The sequence below is a fragment of the Scatophagus argus genome, chromosome 8 (assembly GCF_020382885.2).
Source record: "Scatophagus argus isolate fScaArg1 chromosome 8, fScaArg1.pri, whole genome shotgun sequence".
NCBI classification, from domain to species: domain Eukaryota; kingdom Metazoa; phylum Chordata; class Actinopteri; family Scatophagidae; genus Scatophagus; species Scatophagus argus.
In genome coordinates, this window is record NC_058500.1 from 2,934,791 (window position 1) to 2,962,741 (window position 27,951).

General features: G+C 45.6%; 4 protein-coding genes across 5 annotated transcripts; 1 reads left to right on the forward strand and 3 right to left on the reverse strand.

Moving 5' to 3' along the window:
- Nucleotides 1–296: 296 nt before the first annotated feature.
- LOC124063640 (zinc finger and BTB domain-containing protein 39) lies at nt 297–5,501 on the forward strand. Of its 2 annotated transcripts, none has more exons than XM_046397491.1 (4): nt 297–453; nt 1,269–2,558; nt 2,646–3,005; nt 3,513–5,501. In XM_046397491.1, the coding sequence occupies exons 2-4, from the start codon at nt 1,305–1,307 to the stop codon at nt 4,464–4,466; spliced, it is 2,568 nt and encodes an 855-aa protein (XP_046253447.1). In that variant the 5' UTR covers nt 297–453; nt 1,269–1,304; the 3' UTR covers nt 4,467–5,501. The 2 variants fall into 2 exon arrangements, with proteins under 2 accessions (XP_046253447.1, XP_046253448.1); XM_046397492.1 differs by having other exon boundaries at nt 304–453; nt 1,127–2,558.
- A 905-nt stretch (nt 5,502–6,406) lies between these two features.
- Nucleotides 6,407–8,843, reverse strand: gpr182 (G protein-coupled receptor 182). Its single transcript, XM_046396373.1, has 2 exons — nt 8,560–8,843; nt 6,407–8,043 (listed from the first exon to the last, which is right to left on the reverse strand). Exons 1-2 carry the CDS (start codon nt 8,734–8,736, stop codon nt 6,949–6,951), a joined length of 1,272 nt encoding a protein of 423 aa, XP_046252329.1. The 5' UTR covers nt 8,737–8,843; the 3' UTR covers nt 6,407–6,948.
- Nucleotides 8,844–10,740: 1,897 nt separating this feature from the next.
- Nucleotides 10,741–19,624, reverse strand: pip4k2ca (phosphatidylinositol-5-phosphate 4-kinase, type II, gamma a). The gene is made up of 10 exons (XM_046396374.1): nt 19,106–19,624; nt 18,345–18,442; nt 18,025–18,121; nt 17,705–17,854; nt 15,294–15,440; nt 14,845–14,883; nt 14,640–14,753; nt 14,000–14,264; nt 13,117–13,220; nt 10,741–13,013 (listed from the first exon to the last, which is right to left on the reverse strand). Exons 1-10 carry the CDS (start codon nt 19,262–19,264, stop codon nt 12,933–12,935), a joined length of 1,254 nt encoding a protein of 417 aa, XP_046252330.1. The 5' UTR covers nt 19,265–19,624; the 3' UTR covers nt 10,741–12,932.
- Nucleotides 19,625–23,556: 3,932 nt separating this feature from the next.
- On the reverse strand, nt 23,557–27,921 carry igfbp6b (insulin-like growth factor binding protein 6b). Its single transcript, XM_046396375.1, has 4 exons — nt 27,307–27,921; nt 26,385–26,419; nt 25,503–25,622; nt 23,557–25,120 (listed from the first exon to the last, which is right to left on the reverse strand). Exons 1-4 carry the CDS (start codon nt 27,641–27,643, stop codon nt 25,007–25,009), a joined length of 606 nt encoding a protein of 201 aa, XP_046252331.1. The 5' UTR covers nt 27,644–27,921; the 3' UTR covers nt 23,557–25,006.
- Nucleotides 27,922–27,951: the final 30 nt, after the last annotated feature.

Consider the following 27,951-nt stretch of genomic DNA (forward strand, 5'->3'; position numbering starts at 1 on the left):
TTCAGACCACATGAGACCACGTCATAATCAAAAACACTATCCTGTCAAACCTGCTATGGAGTGATGAGCAGAAACAGGCCAGAAGCAAGGGTCAGGTTTGTGACATCTTTTGTTTAAGCATGTGCGCAAAGAGGCCATCAGGACCGCATGGAGAATTCAAAAAACCCTGAACCAGACGAACAGGTAGACTCGGTGTCACTCAGACTGAGGGTGTGGGTTTCAGTCGGTGTCTTTGTCTCTGTGACGAGTCCTGCCGATGCCGCAGCTTGTCGGAGTCTTTTCATTGCAGTGATGCAGGCCGACTGTAGGGGGCGCCTGCAGCGTCCTTTTGTTGACATACGTCACCAAGACGCGACGGACGATCAGAGGGGTTTTGATTAGAACATTTACGATCCGTTTTGAAAGCACAACACAAGAGGAGCTCATTTGTCGCCCTCAGACGCATTTCGATGGGTGAGTCGTGAAAAACTCAATCAAACTCAATCACACCAAGAACGGGATGATTTTTCAAACGTTTAAATCTGTAAAAAATCTGTTTGTTTCACCTGTTAGTGGACAGAGTTGCCATAATGTGTCTGACCTGTCCGGGAAATCTGGCGAAGCTCCGTTAGCTTCTTGTTGGGCTGCTGCAAAGAAAAACAACAACATAAATACAAATCTTTAAACCAGACAGGAGCAACACAAAGCTGATCGCTGAAATGTATTTCTTCTGTTTGAGCTTCTTTTCTTTCTCCATCCCTGTCTGCGACGACACTTCGTTTACCAATTCATTTCTCTAATGATTTTACAACAAAGTTCTTAAATATAAATCTGACGCCAGTGTATTTTCTGAATGTTCAACTTGGACCAAAATGCGTTGTGGTTGAAGTCGAAATTATGTCGAGGTCATGTGATCTGAAAACTGGAGTTTTCAGTGCAGTGGAGGTGATTTAACGTAAAATAAGATGATTCTGTCATCCGTTCTGATGCGTTATAAGGCAAGTTTATTTGTGTATGAAAGTGCTGCCCGTCGGAGATAAGAAGACGTTAATAAAAGATGTCACAGAGGCGACGCAAAAAGACACAAATACCGACTGTCTTCCAGACTCAAAGCACCAATGAATCAGTAATGAAAACTTCGTTGCAGCCCCAGTGAGAGTTAGCTAAACTTCTCTGGCCTTGATTCAAATCTAAAGAACTGCAAGACTCTGAAAGAAAGAAAACCGCTGACGGTGGGACCATGTACCCCACATATTCCTCTGCTCTGACCATCTCGTCTCTTGCTGTAGTTTGACTGGAGGACGCCAGGAGCTGCAGCAGCAGGGATGAGGATCCGCCTGCAGGGTCCCGGACACGCTGCCAGCCTTCTCGCCGAGCTCAACCGCTGCAGACAATCACGTCGATACTGCGATGTGTTCCTACAAGTTGGCAACCGCACATTCGCGGCCCACCGTGCGGTGCTGGCCTGCGCCGGGACGTACTTCCGCAACCTGTTCGCCCGGGCTCCAGCCCCGTCCACTGCTTCCTTCTCTCTGGAGTTCATCTCCCCGGCCAACTTTGAGAAGGTGCTGACGTTTGTCTACACGGGGGAGATCCTGACTGATCTCATAGATGTCGGGGTGCTGTATGAGCTGGCGGAGAGGCTGGGCGTCAGCGAACTGGTGAGGGCCTGTCACGCCACCTTCCCTGACCTGCAAGCTTCTGTGTCTGCAAACTGTAAAGCCAGCAGTTCTGGAGACCTCGGCCTGGACTCCCGCATGGTTGTTGCCGCTGTGTCCACAGTGGCTGCTGTCAGTGCAGCTTCTGCATCTGCATCGTCTGCATGTTCCTCCGCCACCTCCTGCTCGTCTCTGTCTTCGTCTGCTGCCCCTCCCTCACCTCTCTTCCAAGCCAGGACAGCCAGGGATGGTCGTGAAGCTCACGCCGGGGCTCTGTCTCTGGACCTGAAGGCAGAAGACGTCCAGTCTCAAATCGGCTACGGCCAGACGGCAGCAGATCATCAACCACCAGGAGGACACGGTCTTTTAACCAGCAGCCATTCCAGTCAGTGTATCAGCGTGCTGCCTCCGGGTCCGGTGCTCCAGCTGAAGACTGAGCAGGGGCTGGAAGAGGAGGAGGCAGAGGGCAGCTGTGAGGATGGTGACAGAGACAGACGAATGGTTTCTGAGAGCACACGAAGCTCTCAGCCCCAGAGCGGCGACGCTGCACCGTCTGACTCCTGCTCCTTCCCCGACTCCTCGGCTCAGCTCGGACCTGAGGCCTGCAACCCGACGTCGTCCTCGGGAGAGCCTCTCGGCAGCCTGCAGGTCGGACCCGTGGAGGGCGGCGTGGTGGACGTGCAGAGGGATGGCAGGCTGATGTTTGGAGAGGTGGAGGAGGGAGAGAACGAGGAGGAGAGGGAGGCTCTGCAAGGCAATGGGGCTGTGGAGGGAACCGAGGAGGAGCAGTGGAGACAGCTGGCAGGCGAGATCATTGAGCTGAGCGATGATGAGAACTTCATGGAGGAGGGAGATGAGGATGATGATGAAGACGACCTTGTGTGTGTGGAGAATGGAGAGGGAGGTAACTCCGGCAACCAGGTTTGTATTTGTCAGCACCAAAACATTTCAGGTAAATGCGAGTCCAAACAACAGAATTAATGTTTTTGGCTCCTCCTCCTCCTCCAGGTGACAGGAAACATGCTGTCATGTAAAGCCTGCTCAGTGCCTCTCCCAGCAGACCCGGCTGCCATCAGACGACACGCCGAGACCCACCTGACGGAGCTCGGGCTCTGCAGAGTGTGCGGGGCCTCGCTCCCGGACCGCGCTGCCGGCGTCGCCCACATCCTCTCCCACGTCGGCGTGCAACTCTTCACCTGCGACATGTGCCACATGCAGTTCTGCAGCCAAAACAAGCTGCTGCGCCACCACCGCCAGACGGCCTCCTGTTACACGATACCACAGGGGGCGCTGACCAACAGCGGCCAAGGCCTGAGCCCCGAGCTGCAGTGTGCCGTGTGCACCAAAACCCTCAGCAGGGACTTCCAGGTTAGCGTTTCTTTTTGGTGCAGGGTACGCCAGTTTGTAGCTGCAAAAAACATTATACATTAACTGCTGACTCTGGTAACAGTATTGATGATAATAAACCAATGAAACTCCTAATAAACTTTATTTACAATGCAATTCTCAGAAGAGTTGCAAAGAACGAAGCACAATAAAATTCACAACAATATAAAATAAATAAAATAATAAAACGAGAAAAATAAGGAATGTGATGCAAATTATTTCACAGCCTGTAGACCAGACTGTGCGGAATGGTCCTTTAATTTGGATGCTTATGTTGGTGTTTCTTTATGTTTCAAATGTTGAGCTGTGTAAAATAAAACATGCAGCGTGCTGCTTCTGTTGCTTGTATAATTAGCATCAGAAAAGTGATCTCACACAGAGACCTCTGACAGAATATACAAATATGGAGTTCTTCCCTACCCGACTGGGAACACCTGCTGCTCTCATGAGATTCTCACACTTATTTGATGCTTCTGGTCTCCTTCACAGTCTGTCAAAGACCACCTGCTGAGCCATGTGTGCCCGCAGAGCCTGAGCTGTGGTGTTTGCCACCTCCCCCAGCTGTCCTTGTGCTCCCTGCTGTGGCACGGCCTCGCCCACCTCTCTCTGCCCGTCTTCACCTGCCCACACTGTGCCCGCTGCTTCGTAGAGCGCGCCCTGCTGGACAGACATATGACTGCACACGCCGAGGAGGCGGCCGCTAAGGAGAGGCAGCTGAGGGATCTCAGAGTCGGGGAAGGTGGTGCGGCAGGATTGGAGGAGTTGCACTGCTTCCTGTGCCCACAGACCTTCCGCTCCTCCTCCGCCTTTCAGTACCACCTCAGCCTGCACACAGCCGAGTCCCTGGGCGGCAGTGGAGGTGCTGGGGGCCAGGCCTGGCTGGGCAAACGTAAAGCCGACCAGTCTCTGGAGTGCCCTCAGACTTCCTGCTCCTCCTCTTCTCCACGGGAGGCTGGTGGCCTTGTTAAAATGAGCAACCTGGGTTTGGGCCTCGGCATGGGCTTCAGTATACCAGATAAGTTATTTCAAGGGTCAGTGAACAGCCTGCCGTCCGGGGTCCTGACCAATGGGAGTTCAGGGCAGGACGGGGGAGCAGCTGGCGTCCGTGGAAAATGGTACCGGTGTCGCTACTGCGGTAAACGTTTCGCCCACTCGGGGGAGTTCACCTACCATCTCCGCATCCACACCGGGGAGAAGCCCTACCAGTGCAAAGTGTGTCTGCGTTTCTTCAGAGGCCGCTCCACCATGATCTGCCACCTGAAGACGCACGCCGGCGCTCTCATGTACCGCTGCACCGTCTGCGGTCTTTACTTCTCCACGCTGAAGCTGGTGTCGTCACATATGGAGCTGCACAAGGACCACCTGCCCCCGGACTTCAACATCGAGCAGACCTTCATGTACAACGATCACTCTAAAGAACCGCTGCCCGCTGTGGACACCTGATGGGCCTGGTGTTTCTCTCCTCGTCCCTTTTGCCTCTCTGACGCCTCCTCTGTGTCTGGTTGTCGTGGACCACATAGTGCATATAAAAGACCAGGGCTGCAACCAACAATTATTACCATCATTGGTTGCTTGTTTGTTCTGGAGTTTTTTTGTATTAATTGATTTAAATTTTAGTTTGTACAATTTAAGTACAGCACAAAGTCTAATACATTAACGTCACAAAGTTCAAAAAGTCCCAGCAGCAAATCCTCATGTTTGAGAGGCTGCAGCAAGCATTTCTTTGTCGATCAATGACTGAAGCAAGTGAGTGGATTGACAATATTGTTCCAGATTACAGCTAATCGACTAAGCGTGTCAGCTCTGTAATAGACTTAGACTTTTAGAGTGTAGTGGACATGTTATCCGTCCGACGCTGTTCGCACGGTCGACCTGCTTGGAGGTTTCGTCTCTTTGAACTGAAGTAAAAAGCAGCCACTTGGTGGCGGCGTTTCCTGTTCTGTGTCAGTGACAGAAGAGAAGCTGGCGGATTGTTGACTGTCATGCTCTGCTTGTGTTTGTCTACTCCGAACAAGTCTGTAACTTTATAACTTAAATATCAGTATAGGTTTTTATGTCAGCCATGGATAATTGAACTGTTATTAAAGTAGCACCTCATTGTAGCATAGAAATTATTTTCCTATACTTGCGATCACTAATAGATTTTTCTATGTGTCTTTTTAAAGTTTTCACTCCACAGATACAACATGAGCAGCCTCGTCTGTCATTTTCACACATAAAAACGTGTTTCTGATGTTTAGTCACATGCTGCAGTGAGCATGTGAAGCATGTTGTGCTGTGAAAACATATTTAAGTGCCCGTTAACATTTCTGTGTAATATTTGTGTCTTACCTCATATTTATGATTACAGTGCAACTATTTATTATTTTCTATGCCTTTAAAAATTTTCTTATCTGTTTCTAAAGGTATCTATGAATGTTGACCTTTTTAAAATATTGTTTTTGAAAAGAATGAATAATAAATGCCTCGAGAAACAACTATCATCGCCCCTTAATGATTTTTCCAAGTGTCCCGCACCACAAAGTCCATCCATCATCAGATTTTCAGTGATGAACTTGCAGAATTGTGCGTAGTATTGCGAACCTCCTGCTTCCGGAGGGTTGTGACCTTTGCCCTGTCAAAGCCCCGGTCTCTTCCTGTTATTGTGCCATCTGTGGACAGACGGCCCCTTTTCCTTTCTCTGGCTGCTTATCTTTTTAATTGTTCAACATGACACAAACCAGACGGATGCAGAAATGGAAGTCCATCCATCCATCCATCTTCTTCCGCTTCATCCAGGACCGGGTCGCGGGGGCAGCAGCTTGAGCAGGGATGCCCAGGCTTCCCTCTCCCCAGACACTTCCTCCAGCTCTTCCGGGTGGACCCCAAGGCGTTCCCAGGCCAGCTGAGTGACATAGTCCCTCCAGCGTCCCTTCACCTTGCGGCTCAGCTCTCTCTTCACCACGACGGGCCGGTAAAACGACCGCATTACTGCTGTTGCTGCATGTGTACGTCGCCCGGATTGGCGTTACCGGGGCCTCACCCTGGAGCCAGGGGCTCGCAGGCGAGCGTCTGGTGGCCGGGTCTCCGCCCACGGGACCCGGTCGGGTACAGCCCGAATAAGCGACGTGGGCCCGCTCTCTCGTAGGCCCACCACCCGCGAGAGGGTTCAGAAGGGTGGTGCAATGTGGTTTGGGCGGCAGCTGTGGACGGGGATCCCGGCGACCCAAACCCCGGACAAAAACTCTAGAAATGGAAGTAACTCTCATTAAGATCAACAGCAAGTGTGAGGACAGAGATGGCTAAAGTGCAAAAAAAAAAACAGTAATCTGGTTCAGGAAAATAAATACATTAAAACTTGGATGTCCCCCAAGCTTTTTCATCATGAAGTTCATGGAAATTCATCAGTGATTGACGGGGTTTTATTGCATTTTAACAGGTGACCATGTTACAGCACACTACAGCAGCAACCAGAAACAGATAAATAAGCATTTAGTGAGCTATGATTAGATTTTTAATGAAATAAAACAATGTAGTTACATTTTGTAAGACGTGTATGTGTTGAAGAGGACTGCTCGTATGTCTGTCAGTGGACAGACGGCAGACTTGTTCATTCCTGGTGCGGCTCCATTATTCCCAGAAGTTGCAATGAGTTCCTGTGGGAGTTGAAACATTTCCTGCCTTCCTCTGTTTAAAACTTTCATCAGATACATGATTTAAAAATGACAAAACAAAACAAAACAAAACAGGAGGTGGGATATTCGAGGAAGGTGTTGGTGAGCCCATCTGTTACAAAGAGCACAGCGAGTCCATGACCACAGTGAGATGTATAATCCACGCCTCCGGTTTTCTGAAGCATCAACACTGGGTTCAGTTCTGTCAAATCTTTCTTTGCTTAGAAAACATCGTCTTGCTCTTCAACTCTTTTCTTATCTCACCTTCTTTCTTATGAGCCAACGTCAGAGTCGCTGGTGCTGGCATTACTTAACTTGCGTTGCTTTGCAGGGTCTCCCCCGCCGCCGTTGGGTGCGTTGGACTGGGTCCCTGCTCCCACCTGGACCTCAGTTGGCTCTTTGGGTATGCAGTTCACCACAGTGTTGATCAGGTTGTTACGGAAGCTCTTGCTGAGGAAGTTGTACAGGATGGGGTTGGCGACACAGTGAAAAAGCGACAGGCTCTGCACCACGCTGAATGAGAAGTAGAGGACTTCTACGGTGTTGCAGCTGAAGACGTAGGGGTCGAGGTCGTCGATGATCATCAGGAACATGACCAAGTGGTACGGCAGCCAGCACATGACAAACACCAGGGAGTACACGTGCACCAGCCACACGTCCCGCCGGTCCTGCACGTCCGGCACAGTTTTAACCGCACGAGCGATCAGCACGTTACAGGTGATGATGACTACAGCGGGGCCAAGGAACTGGAAGAGCAGGCAAAGGAAAGACACAGAGACAAACCATTCGGTGAAGCTGTACTCCGGCATCATGTAACAGCCTGGCTCGTCCCACTCTAGAAGATCCACATGGACGTTCTCCATCAAAGCCAGGAACAAGGAGAACACCCACAGGCCTCCACAAAGCACCCAGCGGCGTCGGCCCACCACAGGGAAGAAGGCTGGAAATGTGGGTCTGGTCAGGGACAGGTAGCGCTCCAGGGTCATGAAGGCCAGGAAGAAGGAGCTGCTGTAGAAGTTGATCACATAGATGAGGTTGGTGACCTTGCAGAGGAAACGGCCCCACAGCCAAACCTTGTCCATGGTCACCTCCATCATGAAGAAAGGAAGGATCACAATCACCATCAGGTCCGACAGGCTCACGTTGATGATGCAGAAGAGAACCCCACTGGCTGAGTGGCGTCGACGCCAGTTGACCCAGATGACCAGCATGTTTTCCAGCAGGCCCACCACGAAGATGAAAAGATAGAGCAGGAAGAGGGCGATGCGCCGATAGTTTGCATCCAACTCGATGGTGCACTCGAAGACAAACCACGGTGTGCCATTCAGGTAGTCCAGCGAGTGGTTGTGTCCGTGAGTGCTCATGGTCTAGAGTGAAAAGCAGAGGAAAACTGTTTCATATCTGGACGGAGTTCAGATTTTCTTTGGGGTTAATCTGATTATGTCTCCAGACGTTACATAACAGAAACACGAGAGGAGGAGGAGGAGGAGGGAGGCAAAGGTGTTGGGCTGAAATGTGACTTAAATCATTCTGAGAGGCAGATACTAAAAGTGCAACCAGTTACTAGAAACATGCAGATCAGAAAGTACAAATAAGATGCCTGAACTGAGAACCCTGCTGATTTTGGCTTTGCACTGGAAGTTAAAAAGGATAAAAATCAATGCAGCGGAAGCGGAGATCTTGTCTGTGTTTATTCCACCCTTCCTTCTTCCTTTTTTAAAACCTGGCATTTTTAATTACCTACAATGCACCTCGACCACCAACAGTTTGGTTGGAGATTCAGGTGTTTTATGCTGTTAATGGCCAATGTAGCCTGGAGCCTGCAGCAGAAATTTAAGGCAGAAACTATTTGTGACATCTCCAAAAAGAGAACTGGACTTTACCTTGCTGTGATGTTGAGTGTGCTGGAGATGAAGAGGGCAGATCCCTCCTGAGGCCAAAACGTCTTCTGTGTGAAGCCTGCGGACACCAGATGACTCCTTCCAGCTCTGATGTGGAGTGATAGCTGAACTATCAAGCAGCCTGGAGTTTCTACCCTCCCATTTGTCATTAACACACATACACACACACACAGATCTAACAGGATATCCTCAGTGTGTAGTGGGGAGTGGTGCAGAAGTCTTGGGCACACAGCTAAAGTGAATGTCTATTAATTGTGGGTGTTTCCCAAAATGTTTATTCAATACTCATTAAGCAAACAAAAAGGAGTCTTGACACATAATAAACACTTTTTCCTTACAAAATACTCAGTCTACCCAGTCTAATGAACTCAAGTGTTCCTTCATCAACATCACCACTCTCATTCCAAATGTGTTACTTCAAACTGGATGATATTTAGTTCTTAATCACAAATGACGCTTTGTCCATCTTTATATATGTCAATGTGAGAAATGTACTGATCTAAACCAAATACTAGCTAATGTTGGAGTGAACATCCTTACTATAGCAGGACCTGCGCATAAATCAGGATGCCAGAAGACAAAGAGGGAGCTGGCGACGTCCTCAGACCCAAATAAAAAATGTGATGAACAATTTGCTCCCAGTCAGGCTGAAGAGGCACAAGATTGCCAGGAGCCTGACATGCTAACGTTACTAGCTGAGAGGTAGCTCGTGTCACTGAAGGAGCCACCAGCAAAACCACCATCAAAATATGCATGGATGGTCCACCGGTCCAAATTTCTGCCATCTGAAACTGGGTCCCACTTAAATTGGATTTCTGCTTAAGGCTTATAAAAACCTGAATCAAATCAAATCAGGTCAGTGAGTCGCTGACCACAAATTTTCCTCAGCAAATTATGCTGCATGATCCTGTATGCATGTTAATGGCTCGAAGAAATGGTGCAGAAATGGTAATAACAGGCACCGCATAGCTGAGAACAATGCCAGGAAGCCCCCCTAAGCTCGGTGAGTGATGGGCAAAGTGTTGGGGAGGTGGGAAGCCTGAGGCGCATCAACTTCGCTGAGGAAGGGGGCTCTTTAACCCTGCCATACTCACACACATCCTCATTATCACATCATTCCAACACAAAGTGAGCTGCAGTTTGGCCTCGCTTCAGCCTGTGCAGGTGATGACTGAGTGTTTATCCATGATGAAATGATGCCATCGAGGAACCCGGAGCCGCTCCTGGTGAGCGCGCCCACCATGTGCCCTCGCTCGAGGGGACCGTTAAGGTCATGACTGAGGTCAGCGTGATGTGCACAGAGGACACAGGAAGGTTTGTGTTGGCTGCAAGTCACACTGATTAGTGGGATCTGCTCCCTGGATGTGCCGTTCCTCTGGAACATCAGCAGTTTGTGGCTTAATGACCCTTTCAATGACGGCCTTCTTCTGTCTCACTGCTCATCCTGCCTGAGTCCTATTGTGTAAGTGTTCAGCCTTCTGGTGAAACGAGTAGGAACCAGTCAGCAAATTCTGTCTCCTCTGATCAAACAGGAAGGAAACGGTCAGCAGAAACACATCTTCTGGAAAGAGTGAGACAAATAGCTGTTCCTGACCCTCACGTGTTATCTAGGATTGGATTAAAACAACCATACTGACCGACACCTGCAGCTCACCTGATATTCTGACCCACCAACACCAACACCCAACTATTAAACTGCCTCTCAGAGTACAATTTACTGTACAACAGACTCTACAGCCATGCAAGCAGGACAGGAAACATGAACTAAATGTGAGACTGTGCTGTGATGAAGTGTGTGTACCGAATTTAATGGCAATCCATCCAACAGCTGTCAAGAAACGCCACTTCTATGCACCACAAACATCAACCTGCTGGTCACTCTAAAGTATAAGTCATTTCATCATCAAAGTCAGCGGAGACACCGTCTGGAGACCAAGAACGTCTGTATGAAATTTCATGACGATCCATCCAATAGACTGTGGGGTATTTAAGTTTGAACCAAAATGGTGGACCGAACCGACTGACTTATGCTCACACGGTTATAAAAGAAGAGCAGCAGTTAAAGGCATCTGCTCACAGGCCGATTGTGTTTGAGTGACACTCTTGGTGCTCAGACTCTCACACAGACATGTTCCACATAATGATGAGTCGGGGACTTTTCAGTAGTTCTTTGTAAAATATATTTTGGTCCAAAAGCTGATTTGCAAAAATACAACATGTGCAATCACAGAGTGGATGAGGCATCACACACAGTGTACAGTGTCCGCGCTGCCTTACGAGTGTGACACGGAAAGCCGGATCACATCACTGTGTCGAGGCCCTCTGCATAAGCTACTGAAATGTAGTGTTACTGTCAACAATGTTTTATACAGCACCCTGGTTATCACTAAATGTCAAATTACAATACACAGACAACAGTTCATAGATCTATTGCTATATTTCTCTAGATCTTATCCTATCACAATGAGTCACATAAAGCACATTCAAAAGCACAAAACACCACACCATGTTCAAAGAGGATTATGTCCAGAATAATGATGGATGGGCTCTTTTTCAGAAGTGTCCTGATGTCAAGAGAAACACATCACTAATAAGGCAGGACTGATCCCGAAAGTCGGACAAGTCGCTTCATTAACGCCGGCGCAGCCCTGCGGGTGAAGGAAGCTCAGGTCACGTCCTCTTTACAGGCGGGTTTACAGGCTGAAAAACATGGCGCTCCTTCTATGTGAATGCTTCACATTTACCATTTCCACTGCCGAGGCTGTTCTGTACACATCCTTTATAATTTAGAAACTGTGGTGGAAAACAGGATTTGGTCCGTTCAAATTGTTTCATTTACCTGCTCTGTCGCAACAGAGTCAATTTAGTTAACTTGATAAGTGCAAATCCTGCCAGGATAAAGCTTTGATGCCACATATTTGGCACTCGAAACATTTCGACGGCCTGTTTCAGTAGATACATAACCCTCAATCCCTCAAGTGTAGACTACCGTTATATTTTAATACACACTATATAGAGATATTCCTTATTCTAAGATTTCAGAAAAAGTTTTAACAATGTGGGAAACACTTTCTTACCTAAGTTAGGAGAGAAGATCGATACGAACACAAAGCCACAGTGAGCAGACAGTTAGCTTAGCTTAGCATAAAGACTAGCCCGGCTCTGTCCAAAGGTGACAAAATCCACCTACAAGCACCCCTAAAGCTCACCGATTAACATGTCATATCTCATTTATTTACTCCCTACAAAAACTGAAATGACAAATTGTGCACATGAACTATCACAAACGACAGACTGTCGTTTTTAGAGGTGCCGGTCGGTGGACTTCATTTTGGACTGAGCCAAAAGCGGGTTGTTTCTAGTCTCCTGATACCCCTGTGGCTTCATATTTAAAAAAGTACTCCTGTGGAATTCTTGATGTTTGCATGTAGTGCAGAGGGGCGGCCGTGGCCCAGAGACTGGAGAAGCAGCTTGTGACAGGAGGGTCGCCGGTTTGATCCCCCCTGAAAATTTGGGTCTGGTGGAGTGATTAATCAATTCTCCTCCCCCTCCATTAGCCAGCTGATGTGCCCCTGAGCAAGGCACTTAACCCCCCCCAGTTTGTAACATGCCGGACGTAATGGGAGGGGATGGTTAATTAGTGAGGTCATGTATGATATGCTGTCAGTTTTCAGTTGTCCTACTGTCAAAGCGGACAATAAAGTGAAGCCGTCACCGTGTTCTTGCTTTACCAAGAAGTCGTTTCAGTTCAATAAAAATTCGAGTTCAGAGTTAATGCTCAGAGTAACCAGCGTCAGACTGCAGGCACAAGCTTTGTGGACTGTGATAATGACCGTCTGCAAGGACCGATAAATCAGCCCACCTCGGTCAGCCAAACGAGACTCCACAAGGTACCTTTAACAGGTGAGTGTGTTATGAATCTTCTTCCTAACTTTTGGAACGAAAGCAAATATGTTCCCAACATTTTAAACTTCTTCCTTTAAGTTTAGTTCATGTCTGGGGTACCAGACAAAACTGAAAATTGAAAAAAACAAAATTTGAATATTTGATCTCTCACTGATGTGGTTTAACACTTTGAAACTGATCACCAGCAGTTTGCCTCCATGTGCCCCACTGCTATCACTGTTATCCCATTAAGAGTGCTTAATGTCAGACACAATGCTCCTTAAATCTTAAAAATAAATATATGCATAAGAAGTAGTATATTATATTGCTACAACGTAAGCAGTCTCGCCACAGACCACCACTTAAATAACGATCTGTGTGCGCATACTGTTTTTGGTCAATGGTAAAATAGACTTTTAGCGCTCAGTCGGATCGACTTATCGACGTATGGCCGCCTTCACAGCTGTGCGTTACGCGAAAATGTTGAAGATGAAGTCGCGAAATCGTTTGGCGTACTGCTCGGGGTGGACTGTGGAGATTTCAGCACCAGCCTGCAGCAAAGAGACAGAGAGAAGACGGGTCATCAGCATCAAATGTTTGCCTTCCACGCAGGTGTGACTGGATGTTTCGAACAACCCGACAGCAGCCACTCACCCCGTGTTTGACAGTTTTGGCTGCATGAGCGGCTTTCTTCTTCGTGTCGTACTGAGTGAGTACGTCAATCAGGCCCATGAAGTAGACCTCCCTCTGAGGGGCCCCTGAGGTGGAAGGCGAACAGAGCGATCAGGGTCGTGTTATTTGGTCTGCACTGACACTATTAAAATTAAAGATTAAAGCTGCTTCTAAAAAAAATTAATATCAAAATGATATCATCAGGTTCCAGATGATCTCATTCAGGGCTTTTCAAAGTCTGAGACTGTGGGCCTTGGAAAATGGCAACTCCTCACCCTCCTTCCTGGATGGCAATGGGATCGTGATTATGTCATCTGATCCCACAGACACCCAATAACCGAGCCTCGATGGCCTAATATTCCTGTTCGGCATAACATCAGACCACAATAAATGCATGAAAGGTCTGTCCTGAGCTCATTTATTAGTTTCTGACACCAGGAACAGTAAAATTCTCCTGAACCATCTCTAACATTCTGTCTTTTCTAAGAGACCTCCTGCTGATAATTCATGCAATAACTAACAATGTGATATCTGCCTCCCACTCTGAAGCCCTCTGACCGGGACAATGAGAGTGGAGCTCATATTATAAGACATGGACATATGGAGAAGACTTTTTTGACATTTTGTTTGACTTTATCAACAATTAATGTACCTATTCTCCCATTTACCTGATTATTGTTTATGTCTGTGAAATGTTGTGAAACTATTCAGTTCACAAAGATATGAAACAGAAAAAAGCAGCCTTACATTTCAGGAGCTGCAAACAACAAATTCCTGACATCTCATCTTGGAAAGTGAATCAAAATCAATCACAAATCAAATTTAGTTTCAGACTTGGATGCCCTTATTTTGTGTGAGTATTCACCTGCGCAGCTCCCGAGTGCGTACACGTCCACATACGGTTCGAACTCCCCGGGCCCCAGAGGTTTGCAGGCGGACATGTAACCAGCGATGCCCTCTGGGGAGTTGCCATAAGAGCCCACTGTGGCGCCCGGCGCCAGGCCGTTTTCCGCCTCCACCTCTTCTTCGTTGGAAACCTCCTCAGCCGCCTCCTCCTCCCGTTCGGCCCGACCCACATCGTGGATGCCGAGCAGCAGGCTGTAGTCCATGATCTTCAGCTTCACCAGAAACTGTGGCAAAAGGAGAGGACTATTTGTTAATTTACTGATAGCTGATTCTTTGAAACAAGACAAATTTCTGTCGCCTTGCAACAGACAATAAAGTTTTAGCAATTCTGAATATATTCAGGTTTGAGAAGCTCACTCAATAAATTACTGGAACAGTTATCCAAATAGTCACCAGTTAATCCATGGATTACTTAATCGACTAATCATTTTATGTTTTGATATCTCAATTCACCTCCTCCATTAGTAGATGAATTTCACATCCATCCCTCTGCTGCCAAAATGGCATCACAGGAGCTTCATGTGCTGCTGCCGCTCTGTGGCAGAAGAGCGCAACAACAGCGAGGCGTCACATCTCAAGACACTGAGCATGTCGCCTACCTCCACGTCTCTGTTGAGCTTCTCCATGAACTTCTCCTTCTGCTCCTCGGTTACATACACCTTCTGCATGTTGTTCCTGAAGTCCATGTCCTTGAAGGTAGGAAGCTCTTTTCCCTGGAGGGATAAAATATATGACATGTGGGATCAGGAAGAGGCAGCTGGTCGTAACATGAAATGAGACAGATAACAGAAGGTGAAATGTTACCCTTTCTTTATCACTCGCTTCACGATCCACCAGAGAGCCCTGCAAACAACAAACCATTAGAGATATTGTTGCTACAAACAGTGTCTCACACTATTCTCCCCCTCCATCGTGAGTTAGACTGAATTATGTGTTATACTTCATACATCATACATCAATCAGCCACAACATTAAAACCGCCTGCTTGATATTTTGTGGGTCCTTTTTCTGTTGTTTTATTTTAAAAGGGACAGGCACCTGTTTGTGCAGCCAAAGCAGCTCTGACTTGTCAGGAGAAGGGTCACAGGACCTCAGGGGGGATTTTGTGCCCCCCACCCACCAGTTTTAATGTAGCATATTACATGATAGTTCTAATAAATAAAATTTTTAAATAATTTCAGCAGCACCTTTCAAAATAAAAACTACAAAGAGCTGATGTGACTAAAAGGTCAGACCGTTTACTTCCTTCTCACCTTCAGGTCGTACTTCCTGTGCACCACCAGTCTGTGGCTGAACATGTTCCTCATGACGATCAGGTAGGCCTCCTCGTTATCTACGCTCACCCGGTACATCCCCAGAAACTGTGGCAGCAGGGTTTCTCCATGACACTTCACTATGTGCTGCAGAGAGGAAACAGTTTGCATGGAAGGTGCAGAAACAAGAAATCTGAGTTGAACAAACAAAATACAGCAAAAGTTTATCAGACAGTAAACAGTTTTAAAGGTACAGAGGCTGACATCTTTTAAAAGGTCACTTTGAATATAAAGACCCTTCAGTGTGATGATTCAGTGTGCCCTGAAACACACTGCTTTTTATTCATTTCTAATCCTCCTGGTTCAGAGGACCAGCTTCATCCTTGAGCTTTGGTGCTTCAGGATTAGTCAGGAGCTCCAGTGAAAACAGTAGGTAAGCTGATCCGGATCATATTTTGGTTGCTGCACCAGCAACTTGTTGAAGGAAGCAGCTGAATGTGTTTGACAAGCGAAAAGCAGAAGCTGGCGACTAAACGGGTATTAGAGGAGGCACATGGCAGTCAACATTCTGTTTGTGTTTTGGATGGGAGGAGGTGGCATTTTACACACCTGAATGCAAAACAGCTCGGCAAACATGCACCCCTGAAACCAAATGTCCGCAAGAAAACTGACAACAAACTGCAACCTGCAAGCTGTCATGATGCATGAAAGAAACCGTGTGAAACCAACGCAGCAGCTCCGACAACAAAGACTTCATTCAGGGCCAAGTGAATTAAAAAACAGTCTGAAACAGAGCTGCCATTTTCCCCATCTCCCTCCCGGTTCTATGTAGGCTGTGGAACCACAGGCTTCACATTCCAGTCAGAGCTCAAAGCAGCCAAAAAATGACTCTGTATGTTTAGCCCGAAGTGAGACCCAGTTTTCAAGCACCACCGAGACTCGACTGCACAAGCGTGAGCACCAGGCCGGGCAGCAAATGTGAAAGAAAACCAAATAGGAACAAACCTCACTCTTATCTTTCCAGCAAATTTGATCTACTGTTTATGTAAACACAGATGTGCTGATATGCACATTTGAATCCCTTTAATAAACCAACAGCAGTGCTGTAAGGTCAGCTAACCTTGGTGTCGACAGGCACAGGAGAGCTCAGCGGTCAGGTTCAGCTCACGAGGAAGCACCTGAAGGCCACACTTGGGATCTTAAAGAAAGTTCACGAGGACTGATGTTTGCCGTTCTCGGGTGCGGAGCCGTGTCCCTACTCACTGCACCACTCTGCTGCTCCCAGCAAATCTAAAAATAGTCATATTTAGGTCAACGTCCCTTACCTATGAGGCACAAAAAGCATCCCCCCCAGGAAGTAGAGCTCATTTTAGGACAAAATGCTCTCTGGAGTTTTTAGCTACAAAAGGTCCAAACAAAGGTCAGAGAGATGATGTTTTAAGTAGGGCACACGGCGCCATAGTTGGTGACTGAATGAATAGAAGGCAGGGGGAGGAGACATGATTGAGAGATGCTCATGTGGAGGTTTAGTTACATCCGTCATTTACTCAGGGATCCATAAACACCATTTCTTCACACAGTTCTTGGGCCTGATTAAAATCCAAGCAAACATAATCTGTGTGTGTGTAAATTTAAGTTTTAACAATTTTCTGCTAACCCTCTTTTATTGTTTTAGTGCAGTGGTTTGGACTTATGCTTTTACGGCCTTAGATGCACAACCGGACTTTCATCAGACACCACAATCCCATAAGCTGGCTGTTCGAATACACAGAACGAGGCTCTGTGTGTCAGACAGCTCAAGTGTCAGTCTCTCCTTACCTGCTGTGTCACACACTACCTGGCCACAAGGCCACACCCCCTGCATTGGCTGTCCTGCAAAGGACTGCATTTTTTTTTTTAAAGTGCTGGGAGGAAGCTTGCAGACTTTGGGTGGGTGTGCACTTCCACTTTAATACTTCAATATACGGACTGTGATGGATTTATGAGCCAGAGGGTAAAATCAGGATTGTATGCATACTGCACACAACAGTATGCACTTTGTAAAAGCAGCTGCAGTAGTTCTGAAAGTACTGGGATTTGGAACGCAGTCAGACTGAACAAATTAGCATCTGCAGACTTTTCGAATCTTATGAACATACAAATCCCTCATCAGCAAACACAAACCTAAAGTGCAAACCATTCAGCTCCTTTTTCTGCTTCCTCTTGTAGGGGCGACTGTGAAAGTCACAACTAGACATCCACCTGTAACCACATCAGCACCGCAAACTTTAGCAGGTGCGTATAATAACTACTACTGTAACTAAATGGCATCACAATTCACAGAACTGTGATGTGTGATTTGATTTGCGATTTACTGACAATAACAAACCTAGAATATTGCCAGATCTTTCCCTTAACCACCCAGAACTTACCTGGTGGTACTCAGACAGGATGTTGTGCATGTCTGCGACATCCTCGGTAGAGATTTGCTTGATGATCAGCGTACGGTCGTAGGAGTTGAGGAGGAGACCTTCTCCCTGGTCATCTACACTCCTCATCGGGGGGCTGCGGGTCAACGAAACCTGGAGAACAGGAAACCAAGAACACATCAGTAAGTGCAGAGACCATCATCGTTACTTATGAAAATGAGCTCCTCCAGATACAAGCCTTTTTTATTTATGTTTATCAGCCAACAAAAGTGACATGAGACGCACGCAGGATATCTGCACACCAACCAGTATGAGTGCAATACCTGATAGTCCAGATCCTCAATACCAAACCGTTCCCTTAGGTTTCTGAAGACCTGAGGGCAGTATTCTTTGAACTTGAAGTGTCCTGGAAGATTTTCTCTGTAGAGGGAAAAGAAAGTGGAAAATGAACACATGAAAACAGCTGTTTCACCTATCCTTTGACAAATTCTTAGAAAACCAAAACATCTGGCAAACTGGCAGTCAAACAAGTCAGGAATTTGTCAGACATGCACAAGCGTATACGAAGCCGTCAAGACATTTGCTTGATTTTTTTGCATTTCAACCGAACCTCCTTCACTTTGCACACAGTTTTGTGTCTTACTTGTTGAAGAGGTGGTTGTTGACTTTGATCTTAGTGTTGGCTTTGAAATCATCAGGCAGCAACATGACAGGGACAGGCACCTGGTTGAGATCGTTGATCTGAAAGACCGAAGGTAGTTGAGACAAGACAATCATTTAACACATTAAACTAAGACAGCGGCAAACCTGTATTTTCACCATCAACTAATAAAAGCACAGGAAAAGTAATTAGAAGATTAAAACTATTAGCCAAAAGAAAATTAATGTGCAAACTACTGATCCTCCAGAGTGCTTTTCACTGCTGTTTTGACCAAAAACTTAACATATTCCACAAGGCCATGATTCAAAAAAATAAAGAGCAGCAAATTCTCAAAATTCAAAACTGCTGCAGACTCATTTTCTGTCGATCAACTGCAGATGGAGTCAAACATCAGATACACCTCAGTGCAGCGCTGAATTATGTTAGACTTGTTGTGCTGCATTTTCCTGCCATCAGATAAACTTTAAAAATGAAAAGAAAATCATAACAACATAAACATTTGTCCATGAGCGTTTAAGTGTGGCTATAGGTTAGCAGCACTCCACCTGTCGATGTCCGTTAAAAGCACCGGGGTTTTTGTCTACAGCTGACCCGGAGTCACAGAACCTGACCGGTCACAGGTTTTGGTGTAACACCAGCTGGCTAACGCTGCTGCTAACTGGGCTAACTAACCCTGCACGACAGAGATACGCCGAGGCTACTCTCAGCGTCGACGTTAGCAACGTTAGCTTCCACTGACTCACCGAGTGATTGACGCCCCACATGAAGACGCTCAGGACGGGGTCGCTAGCTCGAAACACCTTCACCTTCTGCTGCACAAAATGCTTCTTCTTCGTCTTTGTCTTGGGCGCCAGGATTACCATGGGACTGGACGTGGCCCCCGAGCTACCGAGGGAAGCCATGATCACAGACTGGCTCTCCTCGTCCCCGTTCAGTGAGCTGGCGCGAGCGGTGACACTCCTTCCTGATGGCTACCGTTAACGTTACTAAGCTAAACCAGCTAATGTTTGTCTCGCTGCTCCACCCCGGGTCGCTCACATCGACGCGGCGGCGACGACGACAGTCTGGGGTCTCTGCTCGAGTTCTCGCTGCGTTATGCTACACTGACGCGATTTTTCTGAAGGTTAGTTTAACGTTTAAGCCTGCGGGATGAATCATTACTTAACTTCTCTTCGTGCGTAGCTTCATATTTCCAAATAATCGTTGACAGTCCACCACCGCCCCCTCGAGCCCACCCATGTTATTATCAACCACGTGTTGAGTTTGCGATTGGCAGTTGGTGGGAGCCAATTGAAATCAAGACTGTCGCGTCAGGTGACCTCCGGTCAGGTGGGTGAATCACCGTTTTATGGTGCATTCAAGTTAGAGAGAGCGTTTCTTACCCGACAGACATCAGCGGCGTGACATCAGCACTGCGTAAGTCACTCAGTGATTTGGTCACACACCGTTGCGGTTCCTACGCAAATCTTTGGGGATAAATCAAATAACATTTTCTTAAGAATAAATTTCCCTTGAACAAGACATGAGCGTACTGTTTTCTTCTACAAACCGGATGTTGTATCTCAAAAGTACATTTATTCAGGTACTCTAGTTAAACATAATTATGAAGTACGTATTTCTTCTCATTTAAGAGAAACTTTTGTAGCCTGTTTTTTAACTACACTTAGTTTATCTTGCAGCTGCGCTCACTAATAAGTCTTGGTTCCAAGATGATTAAGATTAAAAACTGAACCCGTGCCTCCCATATGGACCTCGTTGGCTTGTGGCCCTTAATGAAAACCTGTGAATTGTTTGGGCCATTTAAAAGTTTTAGATGGTTTTCTTTAAATAACAGAAGTAGCACAAAAGCAGTAATTTACTCCTTTAAAACCAAATGATCTGAATACTTCTTCCACCAAAGGACAAAGGCTGACAGTGTAACACTAATGATGAGTAGACCAATAATAAGGCAGTTAAAGTTAGTGAACCACACAGGGTAACCGAAGAAGATTTATTCAATAGTGTGTTTGTGTCCTGCTTTAATCAAAGGAATGCAGATGTATGAACATGTATGAGCTTTCATTGTGAATGTCCAAAGAGATTTTTAACCTCTAGGGGGCAGTATGACTCCAAAACAAAGCCACAACGTTATCGTTTGGTCTACCTGCACAGACATCTCACAGAAGCAGCCCACAGTTTTATATGAAGCAGCATTGCTTTGGTTTTGTCTTTAGAGCTGCAGCGTTGTGGTGTTAAACTGTTGGACTTGTGCAGGAGACTCTTATGTCTCCCTGTATGTGTTAATCTCCAAAAACACACGGATCCTAAATTTAACTTTATTTAATGCTTTCTTTCATCAGACCCTCCCTTGACTGATAAAATCTTTCATACTTCAAATCACCAGCCTTCACTTGAGAAACTCCCGATAACTTCACTATTACACTATCAGGGTTTTTCTAGAGACGCAGAAGACTTTATGCAGCTGTTTTCACAGACCAAGTAAGGCAAACCTGATGTTCTTTGTGTGTAAAAGCAGCAGAGTGCTTCAGTAGCAGACATTGCACATTGCCAGGAGTCATTTTATTTAGTGTTGATGTTAGAAATGTTGCTCGTTGCAGCTTTAGTGATATTCAGCAACTAACTACCTCAACTTATTTTCCTTCTTTACAGCCCACATTCATAATATGAAAAATTATTATCATTTACTCAGGTATATGGATATGCTACAGCGTGGAAAAAGGACTCTGTGTATTTGATAAATAATGAATTCATCCTCTCTGTGATTTTGACATGAGGCTATGAGACGTTAAAGAACCAGCTTTCACTAACCTCTGTGGCTGATACTTTAAAGGTGAAAAGTTAAACCACGTGACGTCAACAAAAACAAGTTACTCTTACATGACCCTTTCTTTGTAAATGTTCTACGTAAATGTGTCAACATACTGTTAAAGCAAGTGCTCCAAACTAAAAGCCTGTTGTCACTCTATTGGATTAGAAATTCAATTTTTCCAATAGTCTGTGAATGCAGCACTGCTTCTCATAAAACATACATGCATTTTCTCTATGTGAAAAGCTCTTTTTACATACATATTGCCTGTTTCTTTTAATTTATAACATCAGCGTGCCCATGGAGAAAATCTAAAACATTTACATTATATTGATGTTTATTGATGTGTGTTGGCCCTAGTGAATAAATGAATAAAGTTAAATAAAGGGAGCATCTCTTGTGAAGACATCTCAGATCTCTGGTCCTGACCCTCTTGAGGACTTAACTTGCTGCTTGAGAACAAAATGAAGTATCTGTTATGGAAATACTTAACGGTTAACAATTAACAGTTTCGGCTTCAGCTTTAACATCTGCACATTTTTGTAAACTTTGCCCCAGAGACTTGAGTGACTACGATCTATCTGCATCTTTTTAAATGTTTAATTATGAAATAAAAATGTTCCATCTTTACCAACATCATAATGGTGCAATTTTCAATCTGGTGACACAAAATACATCGTGTTTGATAGACAATCTTGCTGGCTTCATCTCATGCTCAATGCACAGAAAAGAATCTCCAAGAATAGCAAGCGCAGCCACCTTACACAGAGAAGTAGGACATGTGGTGGTGTGATTCTACAAAGGATCATGATTCCTCCTTCATTTTCTGCAAGGCCTTCATTTCATATTACACATGGACAAATGGGATATTCTATGTGGTTACCTTGGAAACAGGCATGTATCGGGCCCCTGTGTTGCGAAGCAGGAGAAATGATCCTTTATGTGCCAAGTAATGGCAGGAAAGCAGCGTGACTCTAATGTGCTCTAATGTGTAATTTCTGTTTCACTGCTGGCGACGCGTTACTGTGACTGCAGAGGGGATTCTCACAGGCACAGCCAAATGGATACGAACATTAAGCCTCAAGACGAGGCTTTTCTACTCGGTAACACAGAGTAACCTGTTCATATGCTGGTTCGATGATTGGTAGAAACCTGAAGTACAAGCGCCCAAGGCTTCTGACTGTGCAGAAGTCTCATGCAAACACTGATAAGCCTGGCCTTGAGGGGCAGGCAGGTGCTGTTGCTGCTGTGAAGAGGAAGGACATTATAACAGCCACCATCTCCATCCCTGACGCTCATTCTTTCGAACACCTTGCCTTCAAACCCTCTGGTCCCACTCGTTTATCTGCCCTACACCAAACATCTCATTTCTCTCTGATTTCTCTGATTTTCTGCCCCAGCTGTGTGCCATCTCACCTTCCATTCTCCTCTTGGTTGGCTTCAGTGTCCACAGTGATGACACTGACTGCAAATCTGTCACGGGATTCCTGGAACTGCCACAATGCTTCAACTTTGCACAACTTCCTCGCTCACAGCTGTGGCCACATCCTGGATTTGGTCTTACAATACATCAACTCCCCAGCCTCAGCTTCCATATTGCTGACCACCTGGCAGTCATTGTGGATAGTCACATCTCTATCAGCCAACATAAACACAAAATATCTTTCAGAAATCTCAAATCTGCCTTCCCCTCAGCTTTCTCAGCCTCTCTTGCCAGTAAAAGTTCTTCCTCCCTTCCTCCTCTGCCTGATAAGCCCTTTGATTTGGTCATCTGTTGTATGACACACACTCTGCTCCTGCCTTGGTCAACTGGATCACATTAAGCACGTGGTGGTGCTGCCATGTCTTGCAGTTGTTTTGAATACGGGATAGGGTCCTGATCTGTGAGGCCCCTTGATCCAGTCCAGGCTTGTTAAGGACTGGACCCAGTAGTCATTGACGCCTCCTTCAGTTTTAGTTCAAACAATCGAACTTGCTGCAGTCACACACACACACACACACACACACACACACACACACACACCAGCCTCAAAAAAGTGAACTTAACCCTGATATCATGAGTCAGATTATCGTTTGGTTTGCATAAGATAAAATCATCCATGAATCTGTAAATTAACTATCATTGTTAAATTAATGTAATGTAGTAAAAAGTACAATACTTCCTTCTAAAAGGCAGTAGTGCAGTATAAGTAAAGCATATGTTTAATGTGTTCAAGATAAGCAAATGTAGGTCAGCTTAGTTACTTTCCACCACTCATTCGGGGTTTTCTGTCTTATGTTTGTTGTGTTTGCTTGAAGCAATTTTGAAAAGAGATTTTTCATCTCAGTGAAGCTTTCCTGGTTGATAAAAGTCATCATCTTCAGACAGAAGACGCCAAACAGCAGTTGTTATATTAATATATGTTTAATTCTTTTCCATTTTTATTATCATTATGTTTTATTTTCATATTTGCAAATCTTACAGGTCCTTTGTGCATGGACCTATCATCACGGCACACACAATGGCACAACGAGATTGTTCAGAAATAGATAAATTCTAATCACACTTTAATAGCACACAATTTCATGACTTTTGCAAGGACTTGGGAAAGACATACCATAACAATAACAAATTTGATCTTTTTTTTTTCCTCTAGTGAAATCAGAATTTGTAGTATGATGTGCCCAAATAAAACATAATAGTGGACAGTCTCAATTCTCAAACAAACAAAGCATAAATAAAAAAGTAAATTAAAAACATGAGATATAACCATAAGATGTGCAGCAGTTGAATAGAGCTCTGATGAATGTGATGAGTTTAGCCATAAAGGTGCCTTTAAAGCACAACACTTCCCCTAACATGAAATAAAATAATCTCTGTCTTTAAATAAGAAACTGCTGACAATATAAAAATACATGGCATTGTACTGTAGTTCATTAAATAAACCAACAATTCATATATAAAATATTATATTGACGTGTATAAAAATATGCCTTACAACTTTTTGAAAAGGGTAACAGCCGTAAGCTTTTTGTCTGCCACTTCAGAACACACAGTCGACCACAAAATTTCAACATATGTACAAACAATCAACTAATAAGCAGTCAGAACGCCATTTTGACAAATAAAATGAACAGAAGCATCCAGGATCATATTCATACGACTATCTTTTTCTGACTTGACATATATATAAGATACTGTAAGATTCAAGCAGAACTTGATGGAAATACAGAGTCAAAAATAAATTAATAGAAAAGAAAAGAAAATCTCTGTCAATTAGGTGTGTTGATATCAGTGTATCTTTGGAGAGAGGGAGAGAGGACGGTGAGGGAGACACATTTGTCAAACGTTTGTGTCACATCACCCGCGTAACAGTATTTCAGCCCACTGAGATCAGAACAAACACAGGCAGTGTCAGCTATCCTAAAGTAAAAAGGGAAATCAAAATCTAGCAGAAAGCCGGGACAAGAGCGAGGGAATACAGAGACCATTGGGAGTTAATACCGCTTGGATCACTGAGGCAGTTCACGGAGCGTTAATGTGAGCACGCAGCCAGACGACGCAGAGGACGCTGCTGCAACTGTTGAACATTCAGGCAGATGTTATTTTTGCTGCTGCTGGACTGTGAGAGAGTGTGTGTGTGTGTGTGTGTGTGTTTTGCTTCTAGAAAGAACGATAGCGGTGTGTTTTTATCCGTAGGAAGTGGTTTATCCCTGCTACCTCCTGTCCAGGCAGTGTCTAGCACATGCTAAAGCCACCCCCCTCTCCCTGTGTTCCTGCTCCTCCTCCTCCTCCTCTTCCTCCTCCTCCTCCTCCTCCTCCTCCTCCAGGCTCAGAGCATTAGGACAGACTCATCCCTCACTCCCCATCGCATGGTAAGGTACCATCTTCGCTGGCACGTGAGGGCACGGGCGTGCCGAGCTCGTCCACGCACCAGCAGTGGCCACGCTGCATGCCCTTGGAGGAGCGGCACTGTGTGAGATTAAAAGACAGAGAGGGAGATTTTTAAAAGGGAAGGAGGGCGGAGATTGAGTGGGAGAGTGGAAGAGAGAGTGGTGAGAGAGAGAGAGAGAGAGAAAATGATATGTCATCATAGCGCAGTACTGACTCTCTGAGCTCACAGCTGAGAGGCTCAGAGAGAGAAAACTGTCAGTTATCCTCAGCCCCTGTGGTCACTGGCAAATCTCCTGAACAGAAAGCTGCAGTGGAGTGCAGCTCTCACTCCCCCAGAAATACATACAGTGACAAGTCAGTGCAGAGAAGACACATTTTAGCATCACATCACAAGAGCTTACAGCCAGCAAAGTTCCCACAACATGTTTCACGATGTGTCAGGTGACTGTGAAGACTCTACCTGCTTTTTCCTGTAGAAGCCGCGGGTGTCACAGTTGGGAATATAGATGTCACGGTCAGACTGGATGATTGTCAGCTCGAGACCCCTCAGGACAGTATTGAGCAGCTTGCGGCAGGGTGCCTGAAACCAGCAACACCAAGTGTGATTTCACACATCACCAGAGGCAAACACAGAGAAGCCGTCTTCCTCTACAGAGTGGCAGTGGCAAGCTGCTATCTCCCCTCAGGTGACTGTGTTGGCAGAAATCCTCTTTGATCAGCTACAGTGATTGCAAAGGATTATCTACAGGGATGCAGCATTAGAGCCAGTAGCAGAGAATGTGTATATTTATATATCAGATGTCACATATTGTATAACATTATATAACCATATTGTTACACAATGCTTTGGCTTTTCAGGTCACTCAATGGTTTGAAGTGACTGTGCGTTTTTTGTGTCACTTTGTGGAATCAACTGCCTCATCCCTGTCAATTATGTGTCTATTGTTGTTGATGACATACATATTAGTTCAAATGCTGCAGATCAGCTGGTTCGCAAAAGTGAAAAATCTGTGGTGGCAGCCGTTGACTTGAAACTTTCCTGATTCACATCATGCTCAATTAGTTCTGCCGCATAGCAGCACACACATCATGCACCATAATGCATGGCTTCAGGGCAGAGTGTGTGTACATGCCACTGCAACACCCCAAACAGCAGAGGATCCATGGCAATAATGTCAATAATACAAAGCAGCTTGATACACAGCCTTGTTCATCACATATGACGTATAGTAATACAATCTTCTTACATGAAATGCTTCAAGCAGCTCAGAATTTTGATCGTTAAGGTGATGATCCATTAGCTTCACCAATTAAAGACTGTAAAAGAGGAGCAGGAACTTACTCTTTCAATGTCACCACTGTGTGAGGGATGGGGACCTGAGAGGAAATGACACACCGGCGTGAGAATGTGACATTAAACCATCGTAGCCATTCACCTCAAACCACATCCAATGTCACATTTTGCCATTTTATAATATACACTACATGTTTAAAATTTACACTTTGATGTATCTTTTTTTGTGCAGTACATTACTAAGCAGTCACTGACATGAGATCTATCTGGGGTGGTCATTCAATGAGAGACCTAATTTCTGTCAGTATATTTCCTTTATATTAATTGCAGTATCTCAGTTTGAACAGTAGATGGAGATCACTACAACAAAAAGCAGCTTGATCAGGATGTAGGTGACACTGAGATAGTTTCAAATTCATTCTTAATTCTCTACAGAGAGGCTGACTTCTAAGACAGATCATTGTCATGCACCCTCACTGACATGCATGAGATACACTAGATTACACAAAACATGTAAATGCAGCAATGTGCTTCTTCACTTACACACTGTTGCAACACCCCAGGACGAAATAAAAGGTTCTTCTTTTTTGCAAATTTGCCAACATTTCTGATTAACACATCACAGTGCTTTACAAAAGGAGTGTAATGACAAATGACATTTTTATCACAGTGACTCCAGAGGCACTGCTGAGCAGTATTGGAGGCTAGAGGTTTGCAAATTCATCTGTGCTGCACAAAATGCATCCAGGCTTAAATGTCACAGGCTAAATGGCCTTTCTTTTTGCGGTGAGTGACACAGCATCACATGCAATTCACAACAATACAGGAGACACACTGTAAATACAGTCATATGTGGTGCACACATCTAGCCTACCTGCAGTGTCTGTGTGCATCTGTAGGCGCATGCATGCAAGTGTGCATATGTGCATATTTAATGCACGTGTGTGTGTGTGTGTATACAGTATCTTACCTGTGGGGTGGGGCCTCTCAGTGGGACTAGTCCTGCTGTGCTTGGCGCAAATGCCCCTTCCCTGCAACAGAGCCTGGAGGGGGCTGTGTTCCCTTGGTGGGGGAACACAGCGGAGCCCCTTGGCACAGCTCAGGGTATACACACCACAGGGCTCTCCCTGGGCCAACACTGATGTGCTGCCGGCAACATTATGGTCTCTGGGGGGCCGACCTGCCCCCAGTGGATCCCTGCAGGAGGGACAGACCTTGAAGGGGCCCAAGCGGTTTGCCCCGGTCCAAGATCCGCAGTGAGCAATCAGCAACAAAACAATGGTTGTTAAGTTAGAAAGGATAGGCATTTTCTGTCCAGGTCTCAGTTTTCCACTCTGTCACTCTCTGTCAGTTAAATGTGGCTGATGCTATTTCTGGATGTATATTTCTCCTTCTCACTCCCTCTCTCTCTCTCTCTCTCTTTCTCTCTCTCTCTCCCCTTTCCTCAGTCTTCTTCCCGTTTCTATACAGGAGCTTTCCTTGGTGCTTTGCCGGTTGAGTCCCCTGCAGTGCCAGAGGAGACAAATGGAGATCGAAAGAGACACAGCAAAGCACCAGCTTTTAAAGATCTGAAAGGCGGTGATAGAGAGTGAGTGAGTGAGTGAGTGAGGGAGAG